We start from the raw sequence: 27,246 nt of genomic DNA on the forward strand, positions 1-27,246 counted from the left end.
TCTTCAGTGTTTCCAAGAGATAAGAAAAATCATGGTTATCATTCTGTGTAACGAACATTCTTCAGTTTTTATCTGAATTGCAGAAAACAACTAATAATGACTATCTGCTTCCTTAAAATAGAAATCCAGCCTACATATGCTGTCACCATATACAATATCTTTTACATATGAGTCAGAACATCTCTATCAACAAGTCAATATACTAAATGAATTAAGTCTGATTCCTGTTTATTCAGTACATTTTGTCCACTTTATTTTTCTCATACTTGAAGATTTTTGTTAAGCATGTGTGTCACTGCTTTTTGATACATATGTTTAAATTTAATTTAGGTAGCAATTATGCTTAATTCCTCACATCTTTAAAATACAATAATGCAATAAGAGTACTCCACATGTCATGATTCAGGTTGCAGAAAGATTCATTTGATTTCACTAAATTGATTAGATTTTATGCTTGTTGACTCGCTTGATGTAGAAGGGTTACAATGCTCTGTGTCAGATTTTGTTCCATAACTATTGTATGTGCCAAACTCATATTCATAGTATTGTGTTCATATTCAGAATATTCAGACAAAAGAAATCATATATGGTATATATTTATAGATTCACATTTTTCCATCTGACAGGCAGAGGTGGCATGATCTCCATATAAACCACACACACACACAAAAGCTCTGTATAAGCTCAGCTTTGCTCATCAGTCAGGTGGATGGAAACCCCACAGAAGGCATTGGGCTTCCAATATCACCCCATTGTCTATCTAAAATCAATGTAACAACTTGGCTTTTTAAACTCTTACTGAGTTTCATGTATTTTTTTTTCAGAAGTTTTAGCCATCCCTGGTCATTGCTCTAGAATCTGTTTTACTTCCTCTACCCTAACTATATTCAGTAGTCTTTCCTTATTGGACTTGTTTTCCAGTCTTTTTTCCCATATAGTTTTCCCCACCAGGATAAATGTAACCTCTGTTCTGTCTAATGTATATTTTCTAAATCTTGCCTAGTGGTTGTCACTGTCTGTTGTATCTTTTGTATGCAAGCATTCATAAATCTATTAGCTTCTTTGTAGATTTGACTGTTTGATAGGGGATTACCTATGGCTCTTACTTGATGCTATTTTTCACAGACACATAAAAACAGACATACAGATACAAAGATATTAGATATATCAGCTTGCATCAATAGTGACTGGGAGCCGAATCTCTGTGCATTTTGGAAAAATAACGATGATTTGTGTGTTTGCACAACTAAATTTAATTATGATTACAACATCACATATTAATTTACTTTAACTTTACCAGTAGTTATGCCTACAGATACTTCATTCAATAGGTAGCTGACTTTTTACTATGATGGGTCTATAGCGCTTCAAGGAATGGGACATTTATCTGTGATTAAAGCCTTTGTACATGACCATTACTGAGATAATAGAAACTGGCATACTGCTGATTTTGTAATAGGTATATATTTTCTGAATTGCATTTATGCTTAACATGACATGGGTATTTGAATATATATATATATATATAAAGAATATTGAAACCATTTAAAAAGCATCTATTATGTTCTATTTTTTTGTCCATTTTTGTCAGGCAGAATAGATGTTTTTCAAGTTTTTCAAACAATCACAGAAATACTGCTTAGCTTGGTGCAGGTTTTTGGTACTGTACTTTCTTCAATAATAATGAAGTTATTTTAATTTTCTTACATTGCTGGAATCCATGCCACTCTTCCACTTTTCTAAACTTGCTTCAGAATATCAGCTGGATATGCATGAGGTATTGTGGATGATCTGTGTGGTTTATATTTTCCATAGAAGATCTAATCTGTTGTACAGACACCTAATATTGAAGGTATACTTTTTAACATACCACCACAGAGTTCTACCCGGTGCTGCTGAACCACAAAAATAAATTTGTCCTCCTTCTGCTATTTTCACTTATGTGTACTTTCTCATGGAAGATCATGACAGTCCTTCTTTCCATGATATATAGGTTTCATTGACATGAAAGTTAGATACCTGAACATTCATAGGTGAAAATGTTGGCAAAAGAACTTGGGGGAGCTACAGAAAATTGTCGGCTGTTGTTCATTTCAAACTGTATTTTAAGAAGACTTACCTTAATGAAAAATTCTACGTTGCTTTAATTTGGAGAAGACCCAGCTTGAGTGGAAGAGAAAGGAGTAAATGTTGTGACATGCAAAGTGCAAGAATGGTAAGGGCATTTGATGGAATAAGGAGAGATGTCTCAGCAAAAATGAAGAAGGAGCATGGAAGAATCCTGAGTTTATTTGGAAATGGGAATGGGGAATTTTATTGCTGCAGCAAGGGATGAAGAAAAGATGATGTTGAAAGGGTACAAGATGGCAGAATGGTGTTGTAATAGGCTTCCAGCAAGATGTGACAGGATGAGGTGGCTCTGGGAAACATGGCATCGTTCAGTGAAACATACAAAAGACAAGGAAATGTAGGACAGAGAGGACTGTCATACTCATGTAAAACCAGTTGGCATCCACAAATGGACTCAGAAGTGGTAGCTACTAATAGTTGTGGTATTGAACCTGCACCGACCTCAGCTGATCCAATTGCATCATTAGGAATGTGATCTGTCACATAGTCAAGGTGAGAATGTCTGTCCTCTTCCATTCCCCATACCACTTTTCCTTAGGTATAACATAGACTATAGGGACCTACCTTGCATGTCTATAATAAGTGGAGAGTGACAGGTTCCTTTGGATACTGATCCCAGCTTGTTTACTGACTTAGATAAGCTAAAGCTCTGAAACTCCTTCACTGACTAAAAAAGGATTCTTAGGAAACTGTTTTCCAAATTTATGAATCTAGTTTGAAACTGGAAACACACATTTGTCCATAGTCTTTCCTCAAGGTTTTTCAAGTGAATATTGTTTCTTGACTGAACTGAACTGATGCTCTGATTTGTTTGTGGTTAAAAAGCAAATAGTTCATATTTTTATTGTAGGTATTCCCCTGTAATGGTGACAGTGATATTCATTTTAAATGCAAAAGGCTATATTTTGAGGAGAACTCTAGACCTAAATAGATATCAAGTTGCTCTGCTCCATTCTGGATTTTGGTATATGCAGTCTTAGAGCTTGTGTCTTATTTTTGCTAGCTTTACAGTACATGAAAAGTAGTAACTTTCTGGAATTATGCTTATCAGCTGAAACAAATTGATCATCTTTGTTTAGGGAATGAAAGAAATTCTTATCTTACTATGATTAATTTTGGTGTTTACTTGCTGCAGTTGAAATGAGTTCTTTTAGGAGTCTATATGCTTTCACATCAAACAGTATGAAAAATTCAGGCCAAATGGGAATGAGGATTTCATTTCTTATCTTTAATATTCATATGAAACAAGTCAGTATTGAGTATGCAGCCAAAACAGGAATCTCTTGAATAAGTACTTTTTAAGGTAGAACATACAGATTTGGTCTTTTCAGAACATCTGTGAAATTAGAGGCAGAAATTTCATTTGACTGTCAGTAACTACGACTGAAGCAGATTCTTTGCAGGGCACCCAGGAAGCATCAGGATACTTTTATTAAAGCTCATTGCCGATTTCTTAGGTGGCGACAAAAATGGTTGCAAAATTCTCTTCTTTTTGGAAAAAAAATCCAAATAAAAGTCCTTGTAATAATGGAAGCATTGAAGAAAAGAAGGGTCTGACTGACAGCTCTCCCCCAAAAGTTTGCAGCAATAACATTTTTGGCATGTTTGGGTAAATGAGTACTGATTGGTGGAGTTTATGTAAACTTTGTATGTTTTATGTCACTTTGGTGTCAGCCACGGTATCTAGAAAAATGATGTTGATTTACAGGTTGGTGAGAATCTTAGTAGTAAAAATAAGTGCTGTTACATTCTGTAGTCTGTGGAATAATGCCTCTGTGACTTGGGGAAGACTAACTTCTGAGGATAGTTTCAATGGAATCTTTCTATTTCTCAGCATGGGACTATAATATAATGCAAATATTTGTTTCTGAGCCTTGGGATAGTGGAAAAGTGTCCCTGAGTGAGAGTATCTTGTCTTATAATGCTACAAATAGGATTGTATGAAGTATTTGATTTTATGACATATTTGATTTCAAAATTTAAAGAAGTGTAGGACTTCATAGGTCCTTGTCCATCCTGACAATGCTCCTCCATTGTTTGATGATTTCATTAGTATTGTGTGATTGTTTTTCTGAAGTTGTTGATTCTTTTTTTTTTTTTTTTTTTTTCTGGAAATACTTATGTATTCTGGAAATAATGATACATTTCTCTTTCTGGGCTGATTCTTTGAAACTTAATCTTCTGAACACATCATAGAGGTGAGACATGCTCTCTTCTAGTTAATATTAGTCATACACTTTCCACTGACTGTTGCCAAGAATTTCTGCAGTTTTTTGTTTTAAATCCAGTGAAGCTGGTAAGAGCCGATAAAACTCCAAAACAAGACTCCCACTGCCACAAACCATATATGTTTAACAATATTCTGGATCAATAAAATTGTTGATTTGCATTCAGAACAGAAAAAAAAATGGAAGTGTTTAAGAAAGAGTCTAAGAAAACTGTTTTCTTATAGATCTTTTTTAAGAATAAGCATTTCCATTTGCAATACTCCAGTGTTACATCTGATATTAAATGTTCCCATCTGATGGTATTCTAAAAGAAAATGAGGCTTATCATGACAGGTTATATTCCATTTGTCAATTACACAACATAAGTAAGTCTCCATCTTAAGTGTAAAAATAAACATCATTAGAAAGAGTTCTCCTAATCTAAACATTGTAAAGTAGATTTAAAATGACAGAAAATGACCAAAAAAAAAAATCTGTCTTATGAAATCATTTTCTCTGAAAGAACAACTTTGTGTAAACTGTTTTTCTTGGTACTATTTTCTCTGTTTTGGAACACTTTTGTTAAAGTATTAGATTTGGGATAGTCCAACTTCCAAGTGGTTTATTTTGTAATCTTAACAGTCTTTTGCTAGAGAATGTATGTGAAACGTTAACAACTTTCAGCAGGTACCTTTTCGTTATCCTTTTTATGAGGTAAACAATTCGAGTAGTTTCAGTCTTCACAGGAGACTGCTGTGTGCTCTTACATTTTCTCACTAGCACTCTACTCTAAGGAGAACGGACCCCTCTTGGCTCTGCTATTCAAAAGGCAGAAAGCATTCTACATCCTGCATTCACGTAACCTGATGATTTGTTTGTCTGAAAGTACACAGTGAGCTGTAGTTTTCACTGAGCTGCCTACAGAGATATTCAGGACCTTCACTTGAATTAATACAAATAATTTAGAACCCTATAAAGGGAGGCCATTTTCTCACTTTTCATTATACATTTATCAACATACTCTGTCTTCATCCCTATTCACCTGTCCCAAGGGTTCCCTCTGAAGTTTCTCAAAAGCTCTTCTGGACTTGGCTAATCAAAATAACTCCAAACATAACTGGACAGTTTTCATCCCTTTTCTCAGTTTTCTAAATAGTTTTTAACTTTGCTCACTGAAGGCATTATGTGAAGCTTGATAAGCTTCAGTACAGTCTAAATACCTGATATATCTTATACCATCACTGTAAGTACACTGATATTATTATTTCAATATTAAACTTAGTTAGTTAGTAAACTAACACAACATTTTCAATGGCTAATATTACCCTTGCCCAGTTAGAACTTGAAAAAATTAGAAAAAAAAATACAGTTTGAATCTTTTTGTCTTTATAGAAGTTACTACAATTAAAATTTTGAGAATTATTTTACTCCAAGATAGATACAAAGTATTGAACCAGATCTTTTACGTTTTTTTCCTGAAATGAGAAATTTTCCAAGGCAAGGCTTTCTCTGCAAAAGTGACTTTAAAAAAACTTTTCTGTTGACTGTTGCTTGTAGTTGTAGCCATTGCCTTCTGATAACATGTATATTAGAGTTTTAACTCCAGATATATCAGTGCCAGAGTAGCTGCAGTCTGGAAACACCAATGCTAATTTTGCCTTGTAAAGACTGAGCACAAGCTCAATGACAGTCTCATTTGGGTTTGTAGCCTGCAGGGCCATAACATGCTCCTTTTGAAGAGGCATTAACTCCTGTTACCATTAGGATTTAGCCTCATATTTCCTAGCGCAACACAAAATTTGCTGTTTTGGAGTCTTTTCTCTACAGTTTTCAAAGTAAATGTGTATGAGATCCCATAGGTGTCCTGATCGGGATGTTCAGATTTCATTCCCACTATAATGCCTTATATTTTGTATAAGGTACTTATTAAATTTCTCTCTCTTCCTCCCTTTTGGTAGAACAACACCTTTTGTACCATTCTCCTGACACTATCAGCTCATTCTTGTGTAGATAGGGCATCCACTGGCAACAGCTTCAGTAGCAGAGAGACTTTCTTCATTGACTAAAAGCTTTGGAAGGTCTGTAAACACCAGCTAATGCACCAGCTACCAACTAGAAACTGACTCCCAGCTGACTGGATATTTCCAATTTGGATGTCACAGTTAAAAGCCAGAGTTTGGGGGATTGTCTTGACCCTATTGTAAATGAAAATCAATCCCATGGGGATTTAAAAAAAAAAAAAAGTATTTGAAAGCATTATGTAAAGCTTCCATTTGCCATCTTGTCATACATCTGTCATGTAACAAGTTGTCAAAACAAATAATTTTTTTACATATCAAACATAACTGAGTTTCTCTGTTTGTGGTCTGTCATTTCCTCAGTTCAACTAAATTAGATGCTTAAGATGTTAATTGAACAACTGGCTCCCTGAGTGGCTTCTCAGAGTACATTTCTGCAGACCAAGATACTGAAGATAATGCAGCCATCCCAATAATATGATCCCATTTAGGAACTAGAATCATCGCATATTACTTAGGGTGAGTGTAGTATCTGATTAGCAAATAAGAAGGCTAACGCTATTTTTGGCATTTCTAAGGGAATCCTGTAGAAGTTGTGTAGCTGTGACACTGCAAACTGAATAATAGAATAGTTGCAGGAAAAAGAAAACAAAAAGATGCAATCTTCCAAACACTAAAGTTTTTATAGCAACTAACCCTATTAGTGAGTAGCATCTATTTCCCCTTGGAAATAAGTATGTAGAAAGGTTCTTTAGCATTTGCAATAAAGTGTTAGTGGAACACTTTGTTCTTTGCTCAAACAAAAACAGTCTTCTAGGAATGATGATCTACTTTGATCTACATTTGTTATACTTCTCAAAGGGGAACAGAAAAAAAACATGTCCAGACAAACAATCAGAATAGATTTAACTTATTAGCTGTATAACTTTGGTGATCTTATATGTCTTAACTTTCTCCAGCACCAAACGAAGTGGAAATATCTGCTTTGATATGAAATACTTTTATATTTGCTCTTCTGTAATCTACTTCTGCCTCTGCTAACAGAGGCTGAAACTTGCCTGAAAAATTTTACTGAGAAACACCAATTAACATTTTTTATGGCAAATTTGTGCAGACAGCCTTTCTAAATAATAAGCAATGACACGATGTTGTGTCTGTTCCAAAAGTATGTCAACGTTCTGTTGCCCAGTACTTTGGTTATTTTTTTTCCTTCTTAGTCTAAAGCGAAGGAGCAGAAAATACTTCAATTTTTATCATCCTTATTATCTTTTGAATTTCTACATCTCTGTATATTTTTCTCTGTAACTTGACAGTCATTCTCAGATTACTGGCTTAGTAGTTCGTATGTTTGGTTGGCAATATCATTGGATTTTAGACCCTCCTTTTCTGGATTTGCCTTTTTTTTTTTTTTCCTCCCTTGTCCCTACCAGCTGAAGATCTGGATCCTCATTCAAGTCCTCTGTATTATCATGCAGAACGTTGCAGTTGCACAGTCAGACTGAACAATTGTCAGCGGGCTTTTCTGAATAAAATTAAACGACAGGATGTTTGATACCCATTAATAAAGTGGTTAATTGTTTTGTGTAATAGCCAGATCAACAGCTGTAAACTGTGTGCAAATGGTAAAAAAATAATTTAAAAAATAATTATTAGTCAAGGTTGAACATAGAGAAGCCTTAAAGGAAATCAAGTTTCCATTGAGTTCTTATTACTACATTCACGTTCTTGTTTTACTTGAGACATATGTCACTCTTATCTAGAGAAATCTTATTAGACTTTCAATCTTAGGTCATGTTATTACTCTTTCATATAGTTCAGTTTGCCTACAGCAAATTAAGGAAGTTTTTTTTTATAATTATTAATGAAGAGGAAAAACATAATTTAAATACTTCAAAGAAAGACGAAAATAAAACCAGATATACCAAAATGGAAATAATGCTTCAGTCAGTCTTTTGTAATTATCTTAATTGTTAAGAACAGCACTGCACTACAAAGGCTTTTGTATTGTTGAATTGTAAATATAACTTGTTTTCAACCAAATAATGTTAATCACAAGTAGTGATATGCAGATGTCAAGGCAACAAAACAATTGAGAATGAAGATAGTAAACCAAGGACCAAGTCTTGTATCTTCTTTGTCAAAACTATTCCCTTTGAGTTGTTTTGGGAGCATTGTCTGAAGAGAATTGCAGGTTTTGACTCAAGGCAATATTTTTGTAAGTGACAATTGACTGATAGATGGAGACATAAAATTTGATGCTTCACCAGAGAATAGCTAGCAAAACTAGTAGAAGAGTAGGGAAAAGCACAGGAGGAAAATTTAACAGACACTTACTACAAATTGTGATTTTTTTCCCCAATCTATAGCTTTATATTAATAGACTTTTTGCTTAACCTGCCTTCTGCAGAGCCCAGACTTCAAGCTAGTCTGTGATTGTATATGTATGCTCACGTTCACACCCCCATTCTCTGTTTCTGCAAGCATACTTTTCTGCTTCAGCTCACTCTTGATTACCTTTGATCAGCTCTCCTCTGCATCTCCATTCTCCAGAAACGCCTGACTAAGCCTGTAAAGAGAATGGTGTGTACAAACAGCTGGAATGTCTCTAGGCCCTGTTGCTGGAGTCTCTTCTCCATCCTGTATTGTAAGCCATGTTATTTATGCTATAATCAAGCAAGGTTTATATTCATGCATTTTTATCCAATAATTATGGATAAATAGATGCATTCCCTAATTGGGGCATTTAAGGTGTTTTCTTTTGCTGCCTTTTGTTCATGATGGACTTCACTAGGAAAAAAGGCCCTCTCTCCAGAGAAAGACAGACATCTTTTTGGTGTTACTTCAGTGGGAAATAAAGTGGAGATTCAATATAAATTTGGGAAGGCTTTAAACAGTTCCTCTTTTACAATAAAAAAGAAAGATGTTTTCATGTGTACTAAGTTCTGTCCAGTAGTTTAACTGGAAAATTTTTAAAACATAATCTTGTAATATTTCAGATATAACAGTTCACAACTTTTGTAAGAAATCTTTTCAGATCTGTCAGAGCACAGTCTATGACTCTTTGGGCTCTTCTCTTAATAGAATTATTTTTCTTAACTTGCTCACTCTGTTTTAAGGGTGAAGAGGTTGTGATTATTTGTAATCTTGGTTGAGAAAAGGCTGAGGTACTTGCCTCCTAACAATGTGGTTGTCTGCTCTATTATATAGCTGATGTCATCTACTGAGGGGATGAGAGTATTGACAATTATTCAACTTTTGGTGATTAAACGAGCAAAAGTAATACAGGATATATTAAACCTTGATTGAAAAGGGAAAAAAAATGCTAATATTCTTATTTACCAATAGTAAGACAAAACAAGATAACAGTATTATACAACAATAAGACAACATTTACATAAATTGCAATGCTTGAAGCCCAAATACTAGAGCATCTTCATTCCATTGAAATTAGTAGCAAAAATCTTAGTGGAACAGAAATTTTAGCTATTGATTAAGCTTTTTGGAGTTGTTCAGGAGATACTGAATGAAACAGATCTATTTAAACCCAACTGAGGAGTTTGTATTATGCTGAATTGTTTTAGGGGTCTTCTGCAGGGGACAAATGCAATTCACTGTTGTAAAAGTAATCATGGTAGACGCAAAGAAAATAGTGCACACACAAGCATAATATAACCATTATTCAGGATATTGCCCCAGTTCTGAAAAACACATTTAATTCCTGTTATTTTGAGGAGATACAAATAAATACCAAATACAAACCAGAGATGGACTTACATACATATTCCAGTGCTTTACTAACTTTAGGGCCTGCTATGTAGTCTTCAGTGTAAATTGTTTTTTACACCTGACTGTGCATCACCTTGACCTCTACCAAGTTTATCTATCAAGATATAGCTAGCTCTTAGGGGATGAAAATCTTGCAAAGTAGGCCCAAGAATATGATTTCATAGTCAGAAAAGACAATTTTAGTGCAAGCTATTGTCAAAGAGACAGTTTCTCACTTGTCACCATCCTCGTCAGTTCTTGATGCTTGTTTGGCAACACTTTGTGACAGTCAGCAGGATTAGAACCATACCTGTCTGAAAATATTTTTTTTCTTTTTTACTCCTGGTTTTAACGGGGATTTCTTCCCCCCCTGCAGCTGACACTGCAACCACAGAAACAATCATGACAGGACAAGTAGGTGACAAAGACATCCAAATGGTGGGTGAAAAGGCTAGACTCTGTTTCTGGCAGCAAGATAGGTTTAGCTTGGTTGGCATCAGACTTGGAACCTGACACCATAATGTTAAAGTAAACGTCAGTTTTTAACAGAAATTGTAGTGCTTTATTTATTTCTCTGGTATTAGGGCAATAGGCAAGGAATTCAATAAAACCGTTTGTCTTGCAAAGCAGCCAACAACACAAAGCCACAAATATTTGCTTAAACTCAACATAAATTCATATGTTTTACCTATATGCTTCATAATGGGAGAATAGTTTTTTCATTCCAGTATCCACAAAAAGATGGTTTTGGAGAAAACACCAAGAAGACACCAAGGAAATATTCAAACATGGTGGGGAGTATGCAAGGAATTTATTATTACTATGAAATTACAAAACAAAGAGTAAGCCACTTTGGAAATTTCAGTCTAGTTCAGAAAAGAGAATCAAAGGGAAAAGGGTATTCAATACAACAGAAATCAATTAGAACTGATGGCAGGAAAAGACATGATTGCTCTATAAATGAAAGAATTTTATAGATCTGAATTTCAGTCTAATGGAACATTTAATGAGATAATTGAGGAAGCTTATTTCACAGTAACATGACTCGTAATAAAGTAAAAGTGAATTTAATTGTACCAGAGCTCAGGAATGGGTTTAGCTGGATTATAAAAAATAATCTCATAGTAATATTTATTTAACATCTTCATAGAAGAGGTCTTTTATTCCATTAAAACTTTAATTGTGCTCAATTTTTTTTCTTTTTTTTTTCTTTTTTTCTTTTTTTGTATCCTAATGTATAATATTGTAGTCATGGATTAAAGATATGAAGGAAACAAGGGAGAAGTTAAATCAGGAAAGAACAGTTGTATTTTCTTTTCGAACAACTGCAACAAGCAAAATATCTGGACATCTTGTGTGCTTATTAAAGTTTTCCATAATCAGGAGCATTCCAGTCCGATAGAGAATTCCTTCTTCATGAATATAAAATTAAACATGAAGATTAGTTGTTTACAATCAAAATTAGAATTATCTGTGCACTCCTGAGGCAAACAGATGAATTTAATCTCTGTACAGTAGACCACACTGTTAAATAATTAAGAATATAAACAGTACACCCACAGCAAAGGAATTTCAATTCTTGATAACCTCTGAAAATCAAATTTAACCAGTTTAACCACCAGTGAATCTGTATTTGTGCAATTACTTGCTGGCTAACACTGGAGATAAGATAGCAACAAAGGGAGTGAATAAGAAATTCCAGGGTTACTGAATCACAAAGGCACATTGTCCAAATCTAGCCTGAAGTACCTTGTACTAGTACTTTTGTCAGAGCGCAGTCAAGAGGATCAGCTCACATTTGAATTAGCTGAACATTTTTAATATGCAGAAAATGACTATTCTTAGTTAATTCGAGGGTTGCCTTATCAGGTATGGTTCTAGATGCAATGCTTGAAAAGAGTGCTCATGCTCAGTATTGTTTGTCTTAGACATAATAAAATAGCCATCTTCCATCTACATAGCTTCCAATCTCTCATGGTCTGTCAGTAATTAAAACTCAGTATTTTAATAAGTATGGATTTAATTGAAGAGATGTAATAAATGAGCTCATTTTCATTACATTATTTCAAGTTATATGATGTCACACTACAGCATGTCTGATGTAATGTAGTTTGATATTTCTGTAATAATCCAAAGCTCTTACAATTTTCTATCAAAAATTATTAAGCATATGTAACAAAAATGGTCAGATAGCTTTTTTATCTACATTCTTCCACTTTGTTGCCTCACAGCATTGGAAAAAGAAAAAAAAGTAATCGATTCATCTTCTAATTCAGGGTTAACAAATCCTCACCTTAGGGCTTATACAGCTGTGTTGACTCAGCACCCCAGATGTGTTGCATGTAGCACCATGTCATAGCATCTCCGCAAGAAAGACAAAAATTGATATGATGCCCACTCCAGATGGTTCTATTACTTTTTCACTAAGGCCAGGAGAACAAATTGTATGAGCGGTCCTCATCATTTTGCTGAAAAATTAGCCCCTTTTACTTAAAATTCTGAGGTAATGTAATTCTGATAACTTTGAAGTTTGTGTCACCCCATCTGGTTTTTCTCATAAGTGCATGAGAAAAAGTCACACACTGCCTAGTCTGACTGCCTGATGGCTGATAAAAAAAAAAAAAGGCATGAAATGTCATGTAATGTAATTACATGTCACGTAATTATCATGAGACCACAATCTGCTCAGCATGTGGCTAAGTATCCTTCCCAAACACTGAACCAGCACAGGCAGATAGTTGAATCATGTAACAGGTTTTTGCAACTAGCAAATGCTATTCGAATGTAGCATTAAATGAAATCTTTTCTCCCCTCGAATAATCAAGCCATAACAAATGAAGATATTCCCTGAGAATTGCAGCTTTGCACTGCTAGCTGTAACTTTTTAATATTGTCACTTTGGGGTCATCTTGTTAAAAAAGTTACAAAGAACATTTAGATAAAAAGCTGGAAGGTGTTCTAACCATTCAGAGTGACTATGAAGGTTATGAGGGATGGTGATGGATAAGATTGCTGAGGAGTCAATTCTTTAAGAGCATCATCACAACATAGTATGACATTTATTTTAGAGAAATAACCATCAATTTGTATGGAGAATCTTTCAAACACTTGCATTTCACTACCATTCACACTGTAGAGCAATTAAATTGTGTTTTTATAATAATGACCAATTGTGCTACTTCACTATTGTCTATGGGACAAGAAAACTGTTTCCATCTATCACTTGTATCAGAATAAAGTAATTATAAGAAAGCATTGTAACAGAATCAATGCCTCCAGCTTTAAAATGAAATATTAAGACTTTATTGATATTTATCTTCTCTGGAAAAAAATCCTATTTTATGAGAGCAACCTTTTTTCTTTTGAATTATCTCTAAAATAATTGCATTTTATAATGCAGTGTAAGTAACTTCATAATGCACCTTGAAAATAATGTCCTAATTTTCTGGTCTACCCAGTGATGACTACGAACTAGTTAATATGTACTTTACAGAACCATTTCATACTCAAGATAGCAGTTATATTGTTGTTTTCGGATTGGTACAGTGACTCTATTTTCAAACGTCACAAAAATCTGAAAGGTGTAAATGATTGTTTAGGACAGTCCAAGTTCTGAGACTTTTTGAGAAACAGACAGATGGAAAGTTAATATTACACAGAGAACAGAACTTCATGTTCTGATTATGCAAATTCTTAACTATTATTTCTGAACATTCAAAGATAAAGTTTGCTTAAGTTAGGATACAGTCCTAGAAGGCAGATAACAACTGTATATTCATCAGGCTGCTATATTCACTCTAATTAACTTACTTCTAAAGCTTTAATTTATATCACAGAGAAAAATCTAAAGACGTGATAATGTGTTTACATAGGGAAATATGAAAAAGCAGATTTATCTGCTGTTTTACAAAATGATTTACATAAGGGTCTAAGATTTTGCAAATTTTAGGATGAGTAAAACCTCTCATCCTAAATTTCACTCTAAAGCTTTAATTTCCTTGTTTCTTTTCTTAAAAGGGCTGTCTAAGGTCAAGTCTCTACACTATACTTGTACTCTGAATTTCATTTTCAGTTTATCCTTGACGTGACCAATAACAAAGCTCACATTCCTCTGTAGTCTGTGCATTTTCTTTTATCTAGGTCAGAATGAACATGTTACATTATAAATGTTTTAGAAATTTTACTTTCTGACCTAAATGGCCTACAGTTGTTCTTAGGTTTGAGGTAATCAGTTGGATGTAGCAAATAGACCTTTATATTTTACTTGGCTGTTCTTATTTGAACTATAATGCAAAGATAACTTGCAGTATTAAAACACTTCAGTGAAACAGCCAACCAAATGTTAGTGTCAGGGAAAGAATACTGAAGCATAAAAGAATAGCTAAGATACACTGAAGTAAAAATCTTGAAACTCAGAACTAGATGTTCAGAAATGCTGTGGTGCTTAGAAGTATGCAGAGAGTACTTGCATTGAAAAACCATCAGTAATGCATTATCAAAGAGGAATTATTGTTCTGTTTAACAATGGAAAGTAGAGATAAATCTGTGGAACAGCCATGAATTGAATCCTTGTCTTTTGAGATCTTGCCTAGATATTTAAAGATGAAACCAATCCTCATATAGTACTGTGGATTTCCATTAGGTCATTAAAAGATATTTCCTCTTGCACAGAACTGAATCCATTGACTGTTTATTTCTCTATTAAGGCCACAAAAAAAAAAAAAAAAAAAGAAATCACCAAAATCACCCACTTCAAGACATCCTTTCCTTACTCCTCAATTCTACTTTTCAATTCTTATTCTTTGCCTCTTTTGTTCTTTTTCTGAAAGAGGATGTTGAGATAATGAATGTAAAAAAATCTGAGGCAGATAACAGTGTGCTGTGTGCAGACTTAATCTTCCAGTGAAAGAAAATCAGTGGAGGTGCTTTAACAAAATAAAAATTTCCTTTTTTAACTTTATTTGTATCTCACAAAAATGTTGTGACAATTAATATTTATTTCACATCCCAGATAAAGTGAAAAAGGGAAAACATCATTGTTACTGATCAAGATTTAGATACACTCTGAGGGAGCTCTGACAGCTTACAGTGTGGCAGTATATGCTGATAGTTTTCCAAATTATTATGCATTACATTCAATTGGACCCAAGGAATTTCTAAAACTTTAGTTCAGTGTAAATTCATTAAATGATCAGTGGCAGTCCAGCAGAATACTTTTGGAAATACTTTTGGAAACTGAAGGGAAAAAAAGAAATCTTTGCAATTTTTAAACTTTAGTAGTAGTAGTTGTGGAAACCTTTTCTACTGCTAGCACACCTATTGGGGTGCTATACATAGTTTAAAAAAAGTTCAAAAAAAAAAAAAAGCAAGATTTGAGTGTCAAGATTTACATGATTTCCTCACAGGTTTTTACTGAAGATCAGAAACTATTTTATCTTGCTGTCATTTCTGGAACTGATTTATAATGATAATGATTGCAAATCAGATCAGTAACAATAGGGTGATAACTGACATAATAGTCCTGAAATACGTGCCCAGCACGATTGTGTAAACTCACTGCCATCAGCATTTCTTTCTGACTACATTTTTTGTTGGTATTAGTGATGCTATACAGAAATGTGATGGTTTCTTTCACTGACACTTGGTTGTTGGGAATAGCTTTCCTATAACAGCACAGTGCAATCATTTATAATTAAGAGTTGGTCTGAAATTACATGGCAAAGTCTAAGTGACTTTTGGATTAGAGATTCACAGTGGACAAAGCATCAGAATAATTGTCTTTCAGTGTGAATTTTACATTTAATTAAGACCTCATCTGCAGTATTTTAGTACAGATTTTCTGTTGGCAAACCAAATGCCAAATTGCTTAATGAGAATTTATACAGACTGGGAATCTCCTTCAGTAGGTCTTTTATTTTAAAAAAAAACAAGTATTGCGTACATGACTTGAATGAGAATTTTTATCCAATATGAATTGCTAGAAATCTCATCAGCGTCATGATACACAACAGGAACTAACTCAAGTCTTTTACAAAGTGGAAGAATGAATGGGCTTACAGAAGACTTAAGATTCAGTTGATATTTAACTTAACATGCAACAAAAACAAGTAGAATTAAAACAAATTAAAACAAAATTAAAAAATAAATACAAGCAACATCATATTTCTTCTACTAGTTCTAAATATCATGTAACATTTGGTTTGTTTATGCTGACACATTGTTTCTTGTCTATTTATACAATAAATTTAAATAAATCTTCTCTGGTCAATATACTATTTCCAAGGGAAAAATATTTATAATCAGTGGCAGACAAACACCAACATGCACTTCCTTTTTTGTTATTAGACATAACTGAACAGTTGCTAACACTGAACTGATCCAGGAAAACACTGATGTATTCAAAATAGAAAACTTCCTTTTCTGCTAAGTGCATAAAACAACTGTTTAAAGTAGTTTCTCTTTGTGGGCAGTATAATTCTGAAAATATTTCTCCTGTTAGCCCACAAACTGTCATAGAGTCAGCCATCTTTAGTCAGTGAAACTTCAGAGGCTGAGAGGAATCTGCCCACAGAGAGCAGTTTGCATGGACAGAGCTCTGAGTTACAAACCTTGCATGAAAGTGACCACACCTCCTGTTTGTCTACACAGTATTAGCACCACATAAGCTAAACCTGGAATATGAAGATGGCTTGTTAGCCCAAAGGTTGTCTATTTTTTTCCAATTATACTTCCTAGTCTAGTTAAAATTAACAATGAGACTGATCATTCCAGTCAATATTTTGTATTGAAAATCAAATAATTTTCATATTTAAATAAACTATGAAATTTCAGTCATTTAGACTCTACTTCAAAACTACTTTTTCTTATGCATTTCTGAAATGGATATATCAAAAATTACATGAATGGTGTAAGAAAAAATATCATAATATTTACGAAAACAGCATTCTACCCTTAAATACAGTCTTTAGTTTACAGAAATTGGCTAGAAGTACTAGACTTTTCTGAAAAAATTATAATGTAGCAATATAGTAAACTGTGATATTTAAAATTAGACATTTTGGTTCTATGACTGAACTGGAAAACCAAGAAAGAAATATTCTGAGACAAACTGAAAAAAAATGTTTAATCTGAAAAGAATGGGTAAATAATTTGAGGTTGAGCCAAGCCTAATCTTTTGTACTTAATATTTTATTTTTTAAAACTAAGCTTTTAATTCTTTGCATCATTTTTTATTATTGTTTTTAACTATTATTTCAGTTAATCTGTTACAAAAAATGTTGTTATGATACTATTTTGTTTTGAAACATTCTATTTGGAGGGTTAAATGTACTTAAAGAACATTTCAGTGTCCATGTCTTGCAACATTCAGTTTCTGGTAAGCTTATATTTTACCTTTTGAAGTTATACCTCCAGTTGTAATGGAAATTGCAGTGTATTTTATGCATCCTGGTATGGTAGCATAGACAATGCTGATGTTTTTATGCAGAAAGAAGGAAAGCCAGATACTTTTATAACTTTTCCTTAAGGTTCTATGTATGACTTTCAAGTATAGCTGTTTGTGTTGATATAGAAACACTGTCATGAAACTTCATTCCTGTGTTCTGTAGACTGCCGGAAGGGATGACACAATGGTCCTTCTGGATTGAAACAAAATGAATTTGTCATGTTTCAACATTCTGAAAGTAGTAGATTTTCTTTCAGTAAATAGATGTGCAGTTACATACTTTTACTTATTACAAAAAGAAATTTCTATCGTTCTCAAGAGGAATATTACAACAATTTTTTTAGGACATAGAACAGATGTTTTTGAATCCAAGTCCATAGTCATGATTGGAGACTGTCAATATGTAAGTTTGAAAACCCCATTCATTTTTTTTTGCTACAGTCAGAGCAGAAAATAGATGGACTTTATGCACAAGGAAATCCTAAATCATATGCAACTAAACCTGTTTGGTGTTGGACTGAAACCACCAGAATCACTTCAAAGAGTTCTACATTTTGTCAATTTTGCTGTGGGCATAAATGAATGAATTCCAAGAGATTTAATTTATGCACTCTGATGTTATAGAATAAGCATTAATGAAGCTTCTTGCATTATATATTTCAGTTTATGAGCACAGTCTTGTGACCAACAGATGCATATATATGAATGCTTTGCTAATGATACAAACAGATTAAAACTTCTCAGTTCCTTAACTAAAGGCACAAAGCCTCAAGACAACTGCTTTGAATTTTTTGGCTGTGTATCATGCACTTAACACCCAGATGAATGAATTCACATCATTTGAATGTGAATTCACGTCCCTCAGCTGTCTAGACCAATGGCCATCTCTTAGGATGACAGAACACGTTCACCAGGTTGGACCATTGCTTGAGGACAGACATGTCAAGAAGTGGATGGTTTAGATGTGTAGCTTGTAAAATACTTTAAATCACTTCTTTAAAAGCAAAAGCCTTAGAGTTTAATGTCACCATGCACTAAATCATATCCTTTAAGTATACATGCCACAGAAAGAATATATATTCAAAAGCAGAAATAAAAAATGTGACTGGGCAGCTGTGGATATCAGTAACCTCAGCCATGTTGAAGATTAGTAAACCTAAAAACCCTAAGAAAGATATAAATACAAACTGGTATGTCAGTTTGATAGCAATCGATAATGTCCTAGGCACTAGGGCAGTGAAGTTCTGAAAAGCTTTACAATACTAGAGGGGCCAAAATGTTTCATGAAGTTAAATTCTTACTACACTGGCAGCCAGCCATCCTTATCTTTCAGCAAACTAAAATATGAGACATTTATTATCTTAATTTTTTCAAATCCCATGAAACTTTTTTTTTTTTTTTGCTTCCAGTTAAAGTTATTATTCTACTATTATCCAAAGTTTTCCTTTCAGTGATATCTCCTACAGTGTAAGATTGTTCATCTACTTTTAGAAACCTTTGGCTTTTTGTTCAATGTACATTTTTTAAAGCCTTCTAATGTTACAAAACAGAATATATGAGTTGTAATGAAAATGTTTCTGGGCTGTTACACTCAATGCATTTGCTCTAAAATTTCTAGGCTGATGAGCAGTTCAGCACTAGTTTTTATTATTTTCAGCCTTGTATCATTGGTTTTGCCAGTCTGATTACTCAAACTGCTAGACTGAATTTAGTGATAGACTGTGTGGGATGTTACTTTACTTTACAGGATTAGTGCCTGATTGGCACTGTGATTTCATAAGCATGAACCCACAGAACCCTTATAATGCATGGGGTATTGAATACTCTGCACACTCACAGAAGATAAATGTGTTTGTAAAAGATGTATAGGAACTCCTGGATTCTTAAGACATAGTAAAAACACTGCTTAGAGAATTGGATTAACTTAAAACATTATGTTATTTTTTCCTGAAACCAAGGTTTTCATTTTTGCTTGATTTGGGATGACTGAGTTTAATTTCTAAGAAATTGCTAAGTGCAAATCATGTGATCGGTAATCATTTTATTCCTTATTTATTGAATGCTTCAGTATTCTATCTTAAGAGAATCATAAGCCTTTGAGGGGGATGAAATTCATCCTCAATCAAACCCTTCAGTTTGTTCTTAGAACTACTTCAGTGTCACGTAAATGTTTGTATTCAAAAGCATGGTTTATTTTGCTACTTTCACTCCTATTTTGACCTTCATGTTATTTTTTGCACCTCTTTTGGCTCAGATTATAAAGGATTCCTATGCAAAAAGTAGTTTTGACTGTAATAAAAGTGTTTTTTCCTTTCCCCAAAAATGGACAAGTAGACACACAGCTCATCTATAAACACTGTTAATTTTGATAAATGAATATTTCAGGGTAGAGAAGCAAAGTACCTGGCTCAACCCATTAAGCATGACAGGCCTCATACTGACATCCATGTGTGTGGTCAGGAAGGGCACAAATAGTAAGCGGGAATTTTGAAGAGAACGCTAATGTGTGAATTCCCGCACTGTTGCTCATATTCCTAAATATTTGTCTTCACTCCCCAATCACTGACACCAGGGAAGATCTGGAATGTCAATTATTGTTCTATTGAACTGTATGATAATGCAATATGGAAGGCAGCATAGGACCTGTGCCTGACCAATATCAAGGAAAGGATTTTGAAAGTCCACCAGGAAGCCAGACTTTATTTTTCTGATTGATTTTCACTGGGCCTAAACTACATTTCAATTTGTCTTGCTTTTATGGAATGTTGTGAAATTTCTAGGCTAACTTTCTGATTTCTAAAGGGAATAAACAACCCCTCTGTGAACTGATAGTCACCAAAATTCATTTGAAGTCTTGGCCCACTGATAATCAAGTAAAATGAGTGCATGCAGGATACTACAGCATAGTTTGGTTATCAGCTTTGAACCAGAGCCTCTGCTTCCATGCTTGCACTTTACATTACAGGACTATGTGGAGCTACTTGAGCTAATCAGAAATTGAGTAGCACCTTCCTGCAATAATTTATCCCATGGGTAAAATAAGTAGCACTCAGTTCTGTGGTACTGCAATGAAAATTTTAGGACATAGTTCTGCCCTTTCAGATGCCTGGGGTTGTTGCAATGTGACATGTAGCCATACCCTTATTACTGTGTTTGCACTTCTAATAAGTTTCATATTTTTCCTTCCTAGCAGCTTTTTAGACTGAGGCAATACTTGTATCCTTCTGCTTGATTTTTTTTTTTCTTTTTCACACAAGATTATTCTATAGCTCTAAGTCATCCACATGTTGATATTTCTTAATCTCTTTTTCTATGAATAAAAAAAGATGTTTTTTTTCTTATGATTGTGTTGTGCAAAAAAAAAAAAAGCTTGCAGATTTTTTAATGTAATTTATTGGTGAATCAGAAGTCTTTCAGAGATAATCTGTTAAGAAGAGTTTTGATACTTTTTCTTGCATAACTGTAGAAAGATGCTTTGGCCCATTGATGTAACATGACTGTGTTTTGGTTTAGCATGATCAGTTTTCATTTTATGAAACATGTGGTCATTCACCTTGCTTTACTGTAATCTTCAGGGAATTTCAGCCTGACAGACTTTTATAAGTTTTGGAACTGGTGGATCAAATCCAAACTTCAAGGTCACCATGATGAAAATATTCATAAAGAATTTTTTGTACCTATTCTTATTCTCTACGGGACTTAAGTTCTCTTATTGGATATTTTCACAGGGAACACCACAGTGAAAATCTTCAGGAGAAGGAGAGAGACATAGTGAGGGATTTCAGGGTGAGTAGGTCAGATTCCTTGTTTATGTTAGACCTACATAGAAACCAATAAGAAAACAAAACAAAACAAAACAAAACATAAATCTTTATAGAACAAAGATATCAGTGATTAGAGCAAAGAAAATGAAAAATTCCATTTCAGTCTAAAGCTCTTGCAAATACAAAAAGGTGTGTCTTGCTTGAAAAAGTGTCAGACAGGAGCCTTCTGTGTAGCTCTTTAATTGACCATATGTTCATGAAATGCTTGTTTGAATGCTTGTTTGAATCCTAAAAAAGAAAACCCCATTTAGACAACAGTATGCAGAGAAATGTTGAGACTATTGGTAATATATACGCAAGGCAGGAAAAGTTTTGAATGGTCCTACCTCAAATTTTTGTTGCAGCCTCTCAGAATGTCTAAAGTCATAAAGTTTGGCTCTATGAAGTTTTTTCTTCTGGTAAATTACTCCTATTTCTTAAGAGTGTTGCGCATACTGATATGTGCCCTCTTGCTGTTTTCTAATCTGTGAGGACTGGCAATACTTGAATATCCAGGATAATATATTGTCCTACAGATGCACACTTATTGACAGAACCAGATCTGAACCTACATGCACGTACATATCTATCCCACTCTACTAAGGTAACCACAGCCCCTTTGGCCAGCTGTCACAAGCCTTATGAGAAAATGCCATAGAGGCTGAAGCAGGACCAATGTAATTTTGTATTCAGATGGGAAAGGACCAAAGATAGAACCAGCGACAATGTAAATTCCTTATCTCCACAGCAAATAGCTTCTTCCATCCTTTCAGCCCCAATGTGAAAAAGGAATCACCGAAAGTCGCAAAGTTGAAGTGAAGAAGCCTTGGAATGCCATGGTCACATTTTCTCAACACTGTATTTTTTCAGCTTAAAGACCAAACAATTAAGAATTTTCTGGCTTTCCTAAAGGACCTCATAACATATTTTGAGACTTCTTGCTCCACTATATTTTAGACAGAAGCAGTTTATATTAACTTCTACTCTGCTCAGAGGAGCTGTAAAGTTAACAAAGTGATGAAACCTTTTCAATATTTCAGTTTTCAGTCTCACTCTCTTGTTAAATTTCTGCACCGCAGACTCTTCCTTTTTTATGTGACTGAAAAAGCTTGAAGTTTAGACTTTATCTCCAGTGGGGTGCAAATAGCTAGTGTAATTCCTTTATTAAGAGAGCTAACCTTACACCCAAATATGAGGTTTCTTTATTTTCTTACACTTTACTTTTCCCTTCAGCTCTTTGCTTTTGTAACTTGTGTAATACACTATTAGCACACTACATACATTCTCTAAATTTCTGCCCAGAGGCTTTGCTAGAGCTGTAGTGTTTATTCTAGTTGTACCATCACAAGGGGCACACTTTTGAAATATATCTGAATGTAAATGAGAGTTTCTACTTAAAATTGGTATTACATAATACATAAAGGAACAGAGTAATGGTTTGTCTTTGGTGTGAAGTTTTTGATCATGCTCCACCAACAGGTGCTGTTAAGCCTAAATTTATCCCTACAGCTGAATATGTTAAAAAAAAAAAAAAAAAGGCGGCTCTGCATGGAGCAATATGCTTTGCTGAATCTGCTCACTTCTTTCTACCAGACCATATATAGTTTTACAACACACAGCTGGGATCCTGCAAACTTTTTTTTTCAAAATACATTTTGAAGGACAGACAATTTAAGACTGCCAACATGAATAAAAATTGGGATAAAAGAACTGTTAAACCAAAGAGCAATGCTGGCATCAGAATATGTGGATATAAAGTAACAATGATGGTACTTCGGAACCTTGGAAAGCCTTCTAATCATGAGAATAAGGAAGTTGCAGATAACTTTCCAAGCTAAGTATAAGGGAGGACAAGGCCTCCAAGAGCTACAGTCAAAATATCCTTATGTCCTGAGATAAATAAATCATATATGCTAAGAATTTACACTTAGTCCAATGAATATATTACTGGATTAATTATCTAATTAATACAGAAAAAGCTCATTGGTATTACAGTTAAAATTATTACATAAAGTAACCTTTTGTGTATCTCCCCCTCTTCTCTGGTGCTGTACTCACTCTATTAATATTCCCCTGGGTCCTAAGACTCAAAATTTTAGTCTATCCCAGAAGAGCAAGGAAAAGTTATGATTTCTTTTCAGCATCCTCAGATCTTCAGCAGAATATTTTTTCTTCCTTCTCCGTCTTTTTCTACCCCTGTTTTTTTTTTTTTTTTATGATTTCTTAGCAAAGTTTGCTTCTTTCCTTTGCTTACTGTCCCAAGATTGAAAGTCATCCACAGCCTTCCCCAGTTCCTGTTACCCCAAAGGGCTGTGGTTTGTTGCACAGTGGTTCCCTGGGTCTTCACCACATAGGGTATTCCCAGCACTTAGGCTAGAACTGACTCCTGCACAGCTGCTAAACCAAGCTAAAAGCAGCTCAGGCCAATATGAATGGAGACAAGTGATGAGACTGTGCACTGCCAGGTCAGTGCAAAGCCTGGCATCTTCTGGTAATGGCAAAAGTCATGCTTACCAGGCTATGGAAGGCACAGCTTTGGCATTTATAAGGTGATTATATTTTCCTGCAGTTTCAAGGGTTTGGATTTACTAAGCCATGAGTGACCCCAGCTTCATAATTTTAAATACCTTACTTGTGTACATGGTGTTGGGTGATGCATATTTGCAGATAAAGAAGTATGAGAAGCATTGCAAGTGTTAGAATGACAGAAAAGTCTCCTTCCTAACAGCAGTTCACTAAATGAAATCTAATAGCTAAATTCAGTGAAATTTTAAATTGCTTAACATGCCCCAGATCTGGAATAATTTTAAAAGTGTCAAATAAACACTTCTAAACAAAAATTGTCATTATATCTTTTTTATTAAAATGTCAAGAGTTTGGGTGGAGAAGGGTTAATTACAATTAAGTAAAGTAACAATCAGGCCCTTACATTGTAAGAGAAGATAGTGTCAATAGTTAAATTGCAAAACGGAGTATCCTCTGTGGAAAAAAAAAAAAAAAAAAAAAACTTGGAAGATGGCCACTGCTTCTTTGAAAACATGGGTTAATTTGGACAAGTTTGACCCTGTGAGCACTGAAGCCAGTAGTCAGTTTTAAATCTCCTAAATCTTAATTTCAATGCTGCAGAAATATGATGTGAGGCTGTATTTCCACTCGTATCACCAACAAGAAAATGTGATGGTAGTTTTAACACTACATTATTAATAGCACATTGCCATAAACAAATTGCTGTCATCATTATGCAATCTTAATAAAATGTAGCTGCTTGATAAATTGAAAATATCACCCCTTTAAGAGAAAAATTGCCATGTTCTCTAGACACAGCTTTCACAAGGCAGGAAGGCAAAGTTAAAATTCTCTTTCTTCTCCTTCTTTAACACCAGAAAGTGAAGCATGCAATATGCTTTGAGGTTTTGCCATTGCCTGGTCTTCCCTCTGTTTTTATACTATCATGAGCAAAAGGCAACACCTGCTACTGATGGAACTAAGAATTGATAAATTTTTGGATCCGTATATAGGAAAGCAATTAACCTATTCATTGAGGTTAAAGTCCTAACAACATATGTAAAATGCAACTGTTGTTATTCATCCAGTTACAATACCATTTAAAAGGTTTTGCGCAAATTATTACCAAGAAGACTCATTAATAAAAATAACTTCAAAATTGTTGCATAAGATTACTAATATCTGTGCCTTTTCTCCAGAGTTTTGTTTACCCTTTCAAAGTCCTCTGTGTCATGCAGTTGATTGTGTCAGCCTTCAACACAGTGGTTGTGGAGCATCACAGCCAGTGGTCAGTATACCTACTTCTTCACTGGGAGTTCAGTGCTCCTGTTGGGGGTTTCTTCTTCCTTAGTCTTGGGGTGTGCTTGCACTGCTTGCTTCTATAAACAGTCTGCTTCTTTTCTGTTGCTTCCTGTCCAAAGTGTGACAGATAGATAAACTCCCAGTGCCCAAGGCCCTGATAGTCCAAGGGGCTGTTGTTTGTTGCACTGTCTTAAACTGGCCAAGCTCTACGTACATTCTTTACTAGTGTGCAGGTTGGTACAACAGGAAAAGAGCTGTATGTAGAGCTTGAGAACTCTTCTCTCAGACAGCCTACAGAATTTCAAAGCAAGCTGGACAGCATAGCATTTAGCATGGTATGATGAAATAGGGTCAGATGATAATTATCCACTTTGTTTATGAATACCAGAAGTAGAAGACAACTAAAAAATTATAGGGGCATTCAAGAAAACGAATTAGGAGGAGTGCAGATCATCTAGCAAATTCTTTCAGTCATGGAATAAAACATGTCCACGGACTCTTTATGTTAGCTGCACAACATGTGTCCCAGATAATGCTGAAGTAAAGCAAGCACAGGTATAAAAAAATGCCTTTAACGTTCTGCTTTTAGCAGAATATTTAGCATTCCCTCTTGCCCCCACAAGATTAAAAAAAATGTAGAACTTCAATTCACTTAAAGGAGTGGCAAAACAAAGGTGGTCACAATGCTTTCTTGAAGTTTAAAACAATGCTTTTTCATTTATTACAATAGAAGTGTCCATTTATATAATGTCTTTTCATTTTACAAACATGGGTATTAGTGGCTTCTAAACTGTGTCATGCTGCAGTTTTCATTGTGTCTGAAGGGAAGAGCAGATTTTATTGTCTGGCAGTTATTTAAATCAGTTATAAATGCTTGTTTAGAAAGCTTCCTTTAGCATTTCTGTTTGGAGAAGAAAAAAAGAAAAAAAAGCATTTGGAGCATGCATGAGTTAATCTTTGATTAGTAGTCTCCAGAAGAGAGAGAACTTTCATAAAAATGCCATTTCCCTTGGGGAGAAAAAACAAAACAAACTCACAAAAACTCTTCAAACCAGTAACTAACAATGAGTGTTCAGTAACAGCATATGGCCAGGCCAGCCTGCGAAAGCTTAGAGCCAATGAGTCCCTGCAAGATCTTACTCTGGTAACTGCTACGTAAATATAGCTACGCATTTAGGCCTGGAGTTATGTAAAATAACTGAAGTGAAAAAAAGGCATTGTATATGACAGTTTGAAATAAACATTCATGCTAATAAAGTTCATTCCATTATAGTCAAAGAGAGTTTTACTATCAAATTTATCTGTGATTGTACCCACTGTTTTAGTCTCCCATCTTAAGATGCTTAGGAGGATCCAGTCACAAGGCAGATAGATCAATGGGTTTTATCATTGCTCAGCATTTCAGGGAAGCAAGCATTTAAAAGAAATGAAAACAGTCTAGAAAAATAACCTCTAGCAAACAAATGCTTTTAAAAGAAAAAATGAATTGAAATACGAGAAACTTTTTTTTTCTGTTTCTGAATTTGGATTGGCCAAAAATAGGAAATCTTTCTCATCCATTTTTTCTCATCCATTAATCAGAAGTTTTGATTACATGAGAGAATAGAACAATCCTTAGTCTAACAGCATCTTCATGTCATCTTTCTTTAATTTGAGTAGTAAATTATTTTTATTATCTGTTAGAATTAGGGTCTTATCTTAGGAATCTTACGTTTTGCATTCCCTTTGTGAGTGCAGTTCTCCTTTAAAGTCTGATACTAAAGCCTAGTTTTGTTACAACAGCAATTACAAGATGAATGAGAAATAGGAAAAGAGCAAGAGAAGTCCCCTGTGAACACCAGGTATATCTGGTTCCTGTGTCAAAGGAGCTCTACATTTAAATTTTACACAAAAGGCAATTGAGTGGGAGTGGCAGAAAGGAGTGAACACTTTTCCCCATGAAAAACAATTCCAAATTTTCTAATAAACACCTTAATTTTTTCCAAGACTTTCACTTTAACGGCATTTAATATGAAAAGAGAGAGGGTGGGAAGGCAGAAACTCAGTAAGGAAGGAAGGAAGAAATTAACATT

The 27,246-nt window shown here is 34.4% G+C and overlaps 1 protein-coding gene across 6 annotated transcripts in view; it reads left to right on the forward strand.

The window, feature by feature from the left end:
- The window catches only part of LOC308194865 (uncharacterized protein), a 124,259-nt gene that overhangs the window by 13,931 nt on the left and 83,082 nt on the right, over positions 1-27,246 (forward strand). For 3 of the 6 annotated variants that reach the window (XR_013950941.1, XR_013950942.1, XR_013950943.1), the window contains one exon: positions 21,293-21,350. The exons of 1 other annotated variant lie outside the window; for it this stretch is intronic. Coding sequence is in view for 1 of the 5 variants with exons in the window: in XM_080591406.1 (XP_080447532.1) it covers positions 25,105-25,160 (56 nt within the window). In the remaining 4 variants the exon portion in view is untranslated. Of the gene's footprint in view, positions 1-21,292; positions 21,351-25,071; positions 25,161-27,246 lie in introns of all 6 variants that reach the window. 2 more of the 6 variants (XR_013950945.1, XM_080591406.1) reach the window with 1 other exon arrangement.

The sequence above is a fragment of the Anser brachyrhynchus genome, assembly GCF_964034855.1.
Source record: "Anser brachyrhynchus genome assembly, chromosome: 4".
In the NCBI taxonomy this organism is placed as follows: domain Eukaryota; kingdom Metazoa; phylum Chordata; class Aves; order Anseriformes; family Anatidae; genus Anser; species Anser brachyrhynchus.